Source organism: Malus domestica, chromosome 07 (genome assembly GCF_042453785.1).
Source record: "Malus domestica chromosome 07, GDT2T_hap1".
Classification (NCBI taxonomy): domain Eukaryota; kingdom Viridiplantae; phylum Streptophyta; class Magnoliopsida; order Rosales; family Rosaceae; genus Malus; species Malus domestica.
The window spans coordinates 24,433,224-24,446,287 of NC_091667.1; the positions used below are offsets into that span (position 1 = coordinate 24,433,224).

Consider the following 13,064-nt stretch of genomic DNA (forward strand, 5'->3'; position numbering starts at 1 on the left):
ATATCCATTTATATACTTATCCACACTAATGATCGGAGCAATCTAGCGAAGATCACAAAAAGCGACCGTTTTCGCTACCTAGGATATATCGTGCAAGAGAACGGAGAATTAGAGAGAGATCTCAACCATAGAATAGAAGTTGGATAGATGAAGTGTAAGAGTGCATCTGGCGGGTTGTGTGACCGTCGTAGGCCACTGAAGCTCAAGGGAAAATTTTATAGGACGGCAATAAGGCCAGCGATGTTGTATGGCACAGAATGTTGGGCGGTGAAGCATCAACACGTACACAAAATGGGTGTGGCAGAGACGAGGATGCTTCGTGGGATGTGTGGGCACACAAGAAATGATAAGATTGGAAATGAGGATATTCGAGGTAAAGTAGGAGTGGCCGAAATTGAAGGAAAGATGAGAGAAAAATCGGTTCCGGTGATTTGGACATGTGCAAAGAAGACCTACTGACGCTCCGGTTCGAAGATGTGACTACGGGACAGAGGTTCAGGGCCAAAGGGGTAGAGGAAGACCTAGGAAAACTTTGGAAGAGACTCTAAGAAAAGACTTAGAGTACTTGGTTCTAACGGAGGACATGACACAAAACCGAGCGCAATGGCGTTCTAGGATTCATATAGCCGACCCCACTTAGTGGGAAAAGGCTTTGTTGTTGTTGTTGTTGTTGTTGTTGTTGTTGTTGTTGCTTCATTTGTTTGCCAATCAACCAGAAAGAAGGGGGGATGACTGATGAGAGTAACAAATATCATGGAACAGGAAAATACAGAATTAAAATGCTTATCATCCATCAATCCTACATTAAAATTGCAATCTCAACATCCCACATCAAGAACCTAAAAGAGTATAAACAGCTACAAGTTTCATGAAAACAGCCGAGCCACCCAACGGCAGGCATTTTAGTAACGGTCAAAGGACGATGGGCGCCCTCCCCTGCTAGGGCGGTCATAAGGACCTGGCCTGCTTCTGTAATTGTCGTCTCTCGCAGGCCCTCCACTAGCATATCTGTCGCCTCCTCTTGGGCCACCGTCCCTATCATAGCCTCTATCTTTGCCATAACCATTCTGAGGGTAACGATCAGAACCACCGTACCTGTCACTTGCAAAACGATCACCAGCTGGGTACCTACAAGGAAATGTCAGAGAAAGTTGAGGTAAAATGGATTTTGTTTGTGTTATTATTCAGAGCAATCATAAGTGAGAAAGGAACAATTGGTAAAGCAGTCACTAATACCTGTCACTAACATAGCGATCACGGCTCCCATATTTGTCATCTCTGCTGTCGAAACGGTCCCTGTCTCCATAGCGCCCTCCATCATAACGGTCATCCATGTAGCGACCGCGGTCTCCACCAAAACGATCCCCACGGCCACCAGTCCCAAACCTAGAATGAGATGAAAATGAACCTCCACCACCTCTTCCACCGCCCGCCGAAGGGCAATCTCGGGCCCAATGTCCTGGTCGCCCACACTTGAAGCATTCATCTTGTCCAACAGGTCTATCTCCTCCCCCATAGTTTCTCCTGTCACCAGACGAGTAACCACCGCCTCTATAGCCATGGTCAGAATCCTCTCCTGCTCCTCCCCCTCCCATTTTGGGTTGAGCTTTGTTCACAGAGATTATGCGATCACCAAGCTCCCGCCCATGCATCTCCCGGATTGCATCTTCCATTGCTCGCCGATCCCCAAATGTAATAAACCCAAAACCTCGGGGTCGGTTTGTATCTCTTTCCATCATGATCTATAAAAATACCACATTAGCCATTTCATTTAAATGAAATTCATCTATATTAACCAAAAGTGAGACAATAATCTATAAACTACTCCCAGGAGTTCACAACCAGGAACTAAACACAACTTGCCTCACCCAGCCAGAGATCAATTGCTGAGAAGCTGGAAGAATAATTAATAGACAGGGAACACAGAATACGAACACAAAATTTGAGAATGAGATATGAATTAGCAATGTATATTTAGCACACATCCTAACTGGTAATTAAATTTAACAAATTGATAACTTACTTTCTCTTCGTTACTATGGATAACAGATTGAACCTTGTTTCAAACTGAAAAATTTCTGATAACTATAGAGGAATCACTTCTGATCTTGACTTCTCACAAAATCCAATAAACTAGATCCAGCATAAACTGATACCTACCCACCACAAAGTCAAATGCATCTACTCTCAAACAGTTACATTCAAATTCAATTGGTCATCAGTGCTAGCAGTATCTTTGTGATAATGTTAACTTCTCACTGATCCTTAATCCCAACATGACTACCAGAAATTACGATATTACTATACACACCAGGCAAGCATCCATCTTGTATTCACAAAAAGAACGTTCTCCCAAATGTGTAATTGCAATAGTAGATCTTTCCACTATTCAAAACAAGCCACATAGAACACAAAAAGATATCAAGGTGTCCTAAAAATCTGTGTTCATTTTGCAGACCATAACCAACTCGATCCATAATCACTCATTCTCATAGTGTTTCATTAAGTTCGTAAAAGAAGCAAAAATTTGTCAAAGACAGCAAAGATGCTCCATCCAATTGTCAGCTCAAAATAGCAGAACTGTTGAAAATGCTGATTATCTCTTTCAACCAGAAAATTTAGACCTACTAAACTCATAAAAGATACCCCAGAGCCATGGAGATCCACGTTCTGACAACCTTTTTTGACGGAGGATGTTCTGACAACTTTTAAGTACTTGCAATTATCAGACCACTGCCCACTAAAAACTCGACATCACTGTGCCCAAAGATGAAATGCCAACAGGTAGAAAGATAGAGAGAGAGAACAAATGTGTGCCCATGCCCATACCAAGACTCCAACTTGGAACAGATTCAGATTTTCGGATACTGAGGTGGCCAAAAGTACTACTATTACAACACCAAAGTTATCATTTCTTAAATCAATACTGGAACTACAGATGAGCTAAGCAGCATCCATATCTGGTGTAGTGTTGATGTTACTGAATTCATCTTGCCAAGCAAACCTCAATTAAACACTGTTTCTGGAATCTGAAAAGACTGCTTGTGATCCGGATGATGTCTCATGAGATTCACTGAATGGATAGCATAAATGTGTTCACAAGTGAAGTGACAAGACCAAAAGTGTGTTGGAAGCTTTATGATATATGTAAATAACTCTACCAGGTTTAGATTGTTGAGTTCAAAACGCACTAGATAAACTTATTGCATATAATATTTGACTATGAAAATCTTTTGAAACCCCTTTAAAAAATTAATAAATTTTAATAAAAAAAAAATGGGACTAGTTTAAAAAATAAGAAATTCAACTCAGAAGGCTGAAAAGAAGGCTCAGACTTCATGAGCACTCCATAATAGCAGGATGAGAGGACCTCATTGACATGCAGTTTGGATTGACTAATTCAGACTTGATTCTTTGCAGCCTCATCCAATCAAACTCAGAGTTGACATCTAGCAGACCTCCAATCATAACTAAAAGATCATGTATCAAGGATATGACATATCTGAAGAACAACTAACAAGAGACAACAAATCTCTCTGATTTAGCAGTCGCTAAGAAAACTGCATAACCTATATGACAACAAATGACGAGTTGACAGTATATAAACTTTTGAATTCTATGAGAATAAAAAAAACAAAAAAAAAAAAGAACAAAGGAACATAGATGAGGACACCCTATTCAGCTCAAAATGCTCTCAGAAAACAGACACATCCTTCACTATCGACAAGTTTGAGTCCAACCAATACGAAATATGGTCAAACCGTTGAGAGCATTAGTTCTAATAAGATAAAAACCGTTGTTGAAGCAAAAGAAAAAACATCCCTTGATCAAACAATAACCAAGTCAAACTTAGGCTGCAGAGCCACAGAATCCAAACAGAAACATACTTCCTACAAAAAAGATAACTTCTCAAAGTTGTCATATCTTGTGAGTTGATGATGAGTCGGCCCACCCTCAAAGCCTTACTTATATACCGAAGTTCCAAGACTATCACAACCACAGATCTTTTCATCAATAAATCTTGTGGATCCCAACCACAGATCTTTTCAACAGTAAATCTTTGTACAGCAGTTAACTGGGCTACCTTGAACTCAATTCCACACATCCAGATACCATCTGCCTGTTTAATACTTCCTGCCTTGATATTTCTTAATCATCAGCTATAACTAGTCCCAAAAAATCACATCAAGCTTCAGCAACTCGAAGCAATCACTCAAACAAAAATATCTCTACGAAAACCCATATACGTACAGCATCAAAAGATCATAACCGGCATTCCAAAAAGACATGAAAACAAATAAGGAGAATTAATACACAGTGAGGACAATAGAAACTATCGAAAGAAAAGGATAAAATCAAAATAAACATAAGTAATCGTAGTTACACATGTAGAATTAATATCAATGCTCCTTGTAAATGTACAATCAAAGATATGCTGAGGTCAGAATCACATAACTGACAATTAAATATCTCATTACGTAGTTTATTTGTTTCATTGTTTTCGCTCAAGAAGGGCACTTCAAACGGAAAACAATAGGGTAAAACAAGCTCATGGAACATGTGGAAAGAGCATGATTTGAAATCGATAATCAGGATCAATCAAACAAGTAATAAACATGCAGTATAGCCATAGAAAACCATTGTCTAAACTTCCTACCTCAAACCCAAAAGCTTCCGTGAAAGTTCAACCAATTTGTACTTCAAATATCTTGGGCAGGCAGGATATAAAGTTAATTCAAACAAAAGGCCCGAAACGACTAAAATTTTTGCAACAAAAATTTTGACTGTTTCTTCTAAAATCAACTAAATCTATATATAGGGTCAAACTATAGCCTCAAACTGACTAAAACATTTGGGGCTTTTTTACCTCTTAAAACCCTAAATTCAATTTTTTTTCATACCAACAAAAAAAAAAAGTAAAACGATTAGATCTTTCCATATAGTTTGCAAGCAAAGTAAAGCAGCTGAAACCGAAAAATACATGCCCTCTTTCAATTGACACAGTTGACAGACAAATAGGATTGGAAACAATTAGGGTTCATATACAATTATGATTTGACTGGATGATTAAGCATCGAAAAACAAGCAATCCAAAAAAATTGAGGGCACCTGAGCTTCAAGAACTTTGCCGAAACGTTGGAAAGCGCTCTCCATCTGACGCTCCGTGACGTCCCACGACAACCCGCCCACGAATATTCGGTACTCTTCCTTCCCTGCCATCTCTCTCTCTCTCTCTCTAGTCTACTGTGTGATGAGCCAAACCCTAACCGCTTCGTATTCTTGTATTCTATGCTGCTACTTCGATTATTCCCATTTTACCATTTTGGGTTATTTATTAGTATGCCCCTGTGCTTGGACGAAAATCTCACTTTATCCCTCTAAATTTACAACTGAATCACTTTCACCTGGCCTCATGTTCTTTCATCTTGCTTATGTGGCATGGACACATTGGTAAGTATAGTACGAGTTTTAAAATTAAAATTTAAAAATAAAAATAAAACTAGATTAATAAAACTATGGATGAATTATCAATTTAATTCTTGAATTCTCATGTAAGTGAAAATTAGGTCCCTAAACTATTTTCTTTTTTTTAGAAAAATCAATCATTGAATTATAAAAATCTACCAATTAGATCCCTAATATTATTTTCGAAGCTACTATATTAAATTTTCCATCAATTTAAGTCACGTTACTTGCATGTGATTCACATTGGATGGTAGATTGGTAGTTTTTCAATAAAGAAATAGTGTATGAAGTTAACTTTAGAGGGTAATTGGTAGTTTTTCATAAGAAATAGTGTAAGTTAACTTTGCAGTGTAAATTAGACGTTAGATTAGCAACCTATGTAAAATGTAAAGGGCTTATTGGTGAGAAAATGACGGTATTGCACTTTAAAATGTGTCAAGTGACTTAAGTAGATGAAAAATTGGATAAAATAGCTTTGAATATTATAGTAGGGATAAAATTAGCAATTTTTAATGAATTTATGGACTTATTTTACTGAAAACAATAATTTAGATACCTAATTTTCACAGGACTAAATCGGCATTTCATCCTAAAACTATTACTCTTTCATAAATCTTCATCAGTTTTGAATCATTTGACAAAAATCCAAACCCTACCAAACCTAGCCCAAAAACGACCAAGTCAAAATTTCAACATTACTGCCATACCTCTAATATACTTATTACTTAACCAAGTTAAAACTACAAACTGACACCATCTTTGGGTGGTGTCTTATTAAAGATAAGCTTCAAACTAGAGCATGACTGAGTAGGTTTATTAATAACATTGATACGAGTTGTTTGTTCTGTAAAAGTAACGAAGATGATCAAGAGCATATCTTTTTACAATGCAATTTTGCTAGGCAAGTGGGGAACTTGGCTGATGATGATTTGCTGAGATATACTCTAGCTAGTAACAATGTGGTGGATTGATTGAATACCCTTCCTCATAAGGATGGGAGGGAGTAAAGTACTTTTTGTAAAGCTTTAATGATCTGTTGGCAAATCTGGAATGACAGAGATTGTATAATTTTCAGAAGCAAGAATCGCATTTGTAACCGAACTTACATTAGGGCAATGTCAGTTACAAATGAGTTCTTTAAGGAAAATGTCATTTGTAGTGTTCAAGTAGGAACCACGAGTTCGAGTGACATTACTAAATGGTGTAAGCCGCCTCCTCCCTTTGTTAAAATCAATTTTTATGGGTCAGTCATTAACTCAGTTGCAGTTGGAGGTTCTGTGGTTAGGAATGAGCTGAGGAGCCCTCTGATTGCAAGAGCTTTAAACTTGGGCCATAATACCATTAATGTGGCTGAGGCCTTAGCACCCCAGGAAGCTATCTGCTGGGCCAAGAGGAAGAATTTCTCTCATATTATCGTCGAGGGCGACTCAAAGGTGATTATTGATGTTGTTCAAGGGAAGTGCGAGGTGCCTTGGAACTTGAGATCCATCATTGAGGATGTCAACTGAGCGCTTTTCAAGAAGTTAGGTGGTGTCATATCTTTAGGGAAGTTAACTTTGTGACGGATGCTTTATCTTTTATTGGTATCAAGTCTGTTAATCTTCATATTTGGGATGCCTGTATTCCAATTGAAGCTTCAAATGCTCTGTTGTTTGATGCTTCTAGAACTGGTTTAAATCCATAAAAATTTATTTCTGCACTTCTGCAAGATCTGTTTCACAAGTCATGTACATTTCAAAATTCTAGCAATTCTGCAAGATCAATTTCAAAATTTTCGCACTTTTACAAATCATTTTCAATAACTTTTCTCATTTTTGCAAGATCGGTTTCAAAATTCATGCATACAAATCAATCAAAACCTCAAAATCAAATACTTTAAAAAAAACTAAAATAAAAAACTAAAAATCTAAAATCCGAATCGTTCTTAGAATAGAAAAAAAAAACACTCATAAATCTAGAGAACAATATGAAAAAGGAGGAAAGGACAAAGAGAGAAGTATGAAGAAGAAATAGGAGAGGGAAGGACGACGACGAAGGAAGAGGAGAGAGAGAGAAAATCTGGATTTCACTTGTAACTTGAGACCTGATTTACTGCACTAGTAAACAGAAAACAAAAGAAAAAAGATCTGATCGGAATACACTATTTCGTTGAAGAAGAAACAACTGCAAAGAGCTTGTTACATTATTCGAAATAATTACATTAAATGAAATACATAATTTATGCGACTATACATGAAATGAAATATGTTACAGTTTGAGGCTACAATCTGCATCCATTTTTATTCAGATAAAAATGGCAGCCTAGTTACACTGGTTCCTCCACCTCCGCCGGTTAGTGATTTGGAGTTAATCACCTCCAGAAAACTTGAACTGGATTTAACACGTTTTGGAGCTTTCTTTTTGTTTAATCTCATGGGAAGAATCTGCAACCTCGGATTCATCTCGGTGCCTGAATTTTCAGCCGCCAACTGATAACTTTCCACTAGCTCAAGCTGTCGGGCGATTATTTCAGAGCGTCTTGGGAGAAGCTCTACTGGCTCTCCACCAGGAATCACAATGTACTCAATCGCTAGTCGAACCTCCTATCACAAACAGAAGGAGAAACTTTGTATTAAGCAGATGATGTAGGTAAGGATTGTGTTGTAGAATGAACTGAAACAGTTTACAGACTGAAAAGGGAAAAATTGGGAACGGAAATGTACCTCCAATGCATCAATCTCTTCCAAAGATGGTTTTCTTTTCGGGGCATCATCTTCAATTTCAAAGTCTAAAGAACTATTGACCATCTGCTTTGGCAAAGAGCCAACAGATTCCATTTCAAGAATCATCCGAACTGCCTTGACCATTTGTGCCATGGTATTTGACTGGAAAGAAAAATATCTGAATGAGCCATGGCGTGTGTACTATACAAGAATATATAGACATACAAATACAAATAGTGAATTTTCAAAAAACGAAAGAAAATGAGACTACCTTCATGACAAATACAGGCAACTCATGGAACTTTGCAACGCTGCGGATCCATGGGTTCTGTTTCATTTCAGAACTGGATGCTATTATTGCATCAGCTGTTCCGATATCTTCAGTCATTTCTATTTCATCTTCAAGCCCCATTACCTTAGCTACTTGTAGCAGATCAGCTTCAAGAATCTACAATACATCAATATAATAGAAATGAAGTTTTTTTTTTTTTAAATCAACCTCATAAAAACTATTTGCCATTCAACAGCAACTTGGCAAAATTAATGAAGTTATTCTACTCAACTCAACCACATAGTCAACACATATGATAATGTATGACCTTTGCTGTCACTTTAAATGAGCGCGGGCTTGAAATTTCCAATAGAAATGCACAGTGAAGCATATACAAACCTAAGTAATATACCTTGTATGTATATACACAAACTGGCAAACTCCTCTTCTTCACAGATTTTTTACTGCTGAATTTTTTCGACTGTTTAGGAGAATGGTTTAGATCTTCATCATCATACTCTATACCAGAGGAATCAATGTCTTTCTTAAGAGTAAAATCAGACACTTCTAGATAATTCTTTTCAGGTAGTGAGATAGACTTGCAAGAGCTATTAGCATCCGCATCAACACGACGGATTTCAAATAGAGGAGATTTTCCTACAACCAAGAAAGATTTCAAATTAAAATAATAGTTGCCCAAACAATTCAGTTGTAAGGTAAATAAAGTGGTTAAGACACTGGGATGCTCCAAGAAAAAAGTGCAAAATACCAGCCAGTATAGCATCAACAGTTGCATCTAATCTGTGATGCACACGAAGTTCCATTTTAGATATAATCTCCACAGCACATGTAAATGTAGGAGGCCCCTTTCTTTCAAGAATTGTCTTCTGCACCTTCCTTCTTCTTGCTTCTTCATCACCAAGGGTCACACTCTGCATTCAGATAAAAACTGCTTTTGGTCAATAAATCTGCGAAAGCCTTATTGGTATGGTCTCTCAACACAACATCTACAGTGTTATTGTTAATGATCTGTCATATATGACTCCAACAATCAGAACCAATAGATTTGTGTACAACTATTAAATGATAGAATTGACAAGTAGCATGGCTTTGCACCTCTATGCCGCCAACAAGGATCTGTAGAGAAGGGTTCTTCATTATGTTGTCTATCGTCATTCCATGTGCAGTTCCAACTAGTTGGACTCCTCTTTGAGCAATCGTACTGGCAGCCAATGCTTCAAGTTCTGTTCCAATTTCATCTATTATGATGGTTTCAGGCATATGATTTTCCACTGCTTCAATCATAACCTGCACAAAAGTTCGAAAGAGGTTAAAACGATGATTCGGGTGAAAGGAAAAAAGACACAAACTTCCTACTTGCGAACTAAAGTAACAGTTGGAGATAAAAAGCAATAGAATTTTGTCAACACTCACATTATGTTGCATATTCACATTAGGAACTTGCATCCTCCTTGCACGACCTATTCCAGCGTGAGGAACATCTCCATCTCCACCAATCTCATTAGATGTATCCACAATCACAACACGCTTCATATGATCATCTGCCAGCATTCTTGCAATTTCTCTGCACGGACAAATTCATGTCAGGTTTAAGTGTGATGCCAAGTCGGAGAAAATGAATCCAAATGTCCATTTCCTTAAACCTGATCAAGGTTGTCTTTCCGACTCCAGGAGGACCAATGACCAAGATAGAACCTCCGCCCTCAATCAAGTCGCGTATGATCTCAGCACTACCTGAGACTGCTCGTCCCACCCGGCAAGTGAGGCCGATGATTTGCATTTTACGGTTTCGAATGGCACTTATCCGGTGTAGTGAATTGTTAATACCCGAACGGTTGTCATCTGAAAACTCACTAACCTATAAAAAAGAAAGTAGCTTTATATAAGAAACACAAATAAATACTTAATCTTCCTCAACAAATATACCAAGCACATAATATTTAAAAATTTAATGATGTTGATCAATCAATTTGAAATACAAAGTTAATAGCTTTTTACCAATCATTAGCATGACCAATCACACGCAGGTCCAAAATTAACAGTTTGATCAAGCATTAAACAAATAATTAAACCAGAAAGACAGCCACTAAACACCAAATTGAAGATTTTCCAAATAAAATTATTTCATGCAAATATGACTTTAAGTCTCAGTCCGCATAAAAATGCTCCAAACCTTCGATACAGCGTGCCGTAGATCTTCATGATTCACCGGCTTTTCGGAGATCACCCAATCACCGGAAGGAAACCTCGCAATCGGACTTCTCCCCAAATCCATCACAACCTCAACGAGCTCGCCAATCTCCTGGTGCCTGTACAGCTCACTCCTCATCCTCGAAGGCAACAATTCAAGTAACATTCCCAGCTCCGAACCCGCCTCCGGCTGCGACGTGGAAGCCGGATTCGAATTCGGAGACTTCAAAACCAACCCATTTCCGGAAAAGAACCGATCGGACGGCCTCCGAATCTCTGGGGACGGAATCCATGGGGTGGAGGATTTGGACGAAGCAACCGGCTTACGCCCACCACGTGTTCGACGAAACGTCGAAGAGACTGCGGAGATGAATTTGGAGTTCTGGAGGTAGCAGAGGGTCGAGATTGGGATCTGGTTTGCCGACTGCCATGAGCTCTGCAGATCAACCAGCACGAATTGTGAACTCAAAGCTCTCATTTTTTTTATTTACAAGAGGCTCCGATTTTTTTATTTTTTTAATTTTTTATGGTTGTAGTTTTTGAAGAGTGGAGTTTGTGATCTTGCTTTCCGGTGTGTGTCCGGATTGGAGAAGATTCGGAGGTATCTCCTCCGCGATTGGAGTTTTGGAGGGAAAGCGGGACCGGCAAAGAGCAACCCAACAAACTTTTAACGACCGTTGAAAGCTAGAAGTTCAGTCACGTGGGGCTGCGTCACCAGCCACACATATTTTTCAAAGCTTTCACTTTTGGAACTCTATAGCAAAAATCATCATCCCCTTTCTTGCACTCCAAAAATTGAGCTTATTTATATCGGAAGTATCATTAGCACTTCAGAATTGTCACTTTAACGTCTTTAAATGAAAGCGAAAAGTAATCGGTGACTATTCTGAAATGCTAATAACAATGTCCTTCTACATTTTTGTTATATTATGATTATAGTTTCAGGTCTGGCTTTTACTTTTGAAACTATTTTAATTTTATCAATTGTTTGACAAAATTAGCAAATGATTGACCAATGTGTTTAAATTAAACGTTTTTGTTTTCAGAGGCTCTCACAATCTCTCCCTCACAAATGCTCTCAGAGAAATACAATCAGTGCGGACGTAGCCTAAACCTTGGGGTGAACCACGATACATCTTGTGTTATTTACATTACTTGCAGATTCACGGTCGGATTTACGTTGTTCCAAGACCTCCGGTTTTGTGCATCAACATTTGGCGCCTTCTGTGGGAATCGATACGAAAAGTTGTGTCGATTCTCTTTCATTTTTTCACCTCCGCCGTGAATCTGCAGAAACCCAAAAACCAAAAACCCAACACCCACACTCAGAGACACACCCGTTCGATCTACAGAGAGGAAGAAACAAAACATGGGTTCTCCTGCAGTGTTTGTGCAGCTCTCAGTCCTCCTACCGAGCTGTTTCACTGTCTTCGGTAATATAATTACCACTTTACCCACCATTCCTCCACACCACAATGTTCACTGTTCCCACCCAGTTGCGAACCTTGGACTGGACAGAGGTTGTCATCACTTAGCAAAACACCAACAAGAAAGGGATGGGCTGAAGCTTTTGCTGGATGCTTCAATTCGATCCAAATCCTCGATCTTTAGCCAAATCTAAACCCATTGAGCCATAAAGCCTTGATCGTTCACTATCGATAAACTTGCTGACGAGTTTTGGTCATAACCTAGAAGAGCAAAAACCAATGTAGGACCAGGAGAGAGAAGAAAAATAATGTGTGGGTCACCACCAACACCTCCTCATGTGCCTCTATCACCACTGCTGACCTCGAGAGAATCGAAGTCCTCGACCAGGGAAACGGCAACACCGTCTACAAGGTCTACCAGTATTCAAATAAGGAAGATTTTTGAATTGCTCAACGATTGGTTTTGCATTCCTATAAACCTTCCATTTTCTGTAGTTTTATTTTGCCATGATTGTCATTTTTATTTGTTGTTGGTTTAATTGTTTTTGGTGTGGGTTTATTTTTAAAACACTGACAGTTATGCAAGGTATTTTCACATTCATTTTCATAAAAAAAAAAAGGGAACATTAAGCAGAAAAAAGCTACAAGAGGGAGCCTTCACAAAGGCTGCTTAAGAGAAGTCTCAGTAGTCGGCGAAGCCTTAGCAGTCGGCGGAGCCCCAGAAGGAGGAAGCATCGGAGGTTGATCATTTGGAGCTTCATTATGCGGTACAGCCCCAGAAGACGAAGGCAAATGTTGTTTAAACAAACCCACAAACCTCTAATGATCAAGTAAAATCTGACCATTAAATTCCTGCATTTGGTCAATCTTCCTCTTCATGTTTGTAGCATAGTTATGTGCGAACCTGTGCAACTGTTTATTCTCATGCTTAAGCCCTCTAATCTCTTGCTTGAGACTCATCACTTCAGCCACCAATGATTCAACTTG

General features: G+C 38.6%; 2 protein-coding genes across 3 annotated transcripts; both read right to left on the bottom strand.

Annotated features, from left to right (window-relative positions):
- Positions 1 to 767: 767 nt before the first annotated feature.
- On the bottom strand, positions 768 to 5,341 carry LOC103426123 (glycine-rich RNA-binding protein RZ1C-like). 2 transcript variants are annotated; one of them, XM_008364308.4, is made up of 4 exons: positions 5,110 to 5,302; positions 2,024 to 4,229; positions 1,237 to 1,742; positions 768 to 1,128 (listed from the first exon to the last, which is right to left on the bottom strand). In XM_008364308.4, exons 3-4 carry the CDS (start codon positions 1,737 to 1,739, stop codon positions 903 to 905), a joined length of 729 nt encoding a protein of 242 aa, XP_008362530.3. In that variant the 5' UTR covers positions 1,740 to 1,742; positions 2,024 to 4,229; positions 5,110 to 5,302; the 3' UTR covers positions 768 to 902. The 2 variants fall into 2 exon arrangements, with proteins under 2 accessions (XP_008362530.3, XP_008362467.3); XM_008364245.4 differs by lacking the exon at positions 2,024 to 4,229 and having other exon boundaries at positions 5,110 to 5,341.
- A 2,252-nt stretch (positions 5,342 to 7,593) lies between these two features.
- On the bottom strand, positions 7,594 to 11,472 carry LOC108169991 (protein SEEDLING PLASTID DEVELOPMENT 1-like). The gene is made up of 9 exons (XM_017324409.3): positions 10,634 to 11,472; positions 10,104 to 10,318; positions 9,874 to 10,024; positions 9,556 to 9,747; positions 9,209 to 9,371; positions 8,852 to 9,096; positions 8,440 to 8,616; positions 8,169 to 8,330; positions 7,594 to 8,048 (listed from the first exon to the last, which is right to left on the bottom strand). Exons 1-9 carry the CDS (start codon positions 11,126 to 11,128, stop codon positions 7,746 to 7,748), a joined length of 2,103 nt encoding a protein of 700 aa, XP_017179898.3. The 5' UTR covers positions 11,129 to 11,472; the 3' UTR covers positions 7,594 to 7,745.
- Between the last annotated feature and the right edge of the window lie 1,592 nt (positions 11,473 to 13,064).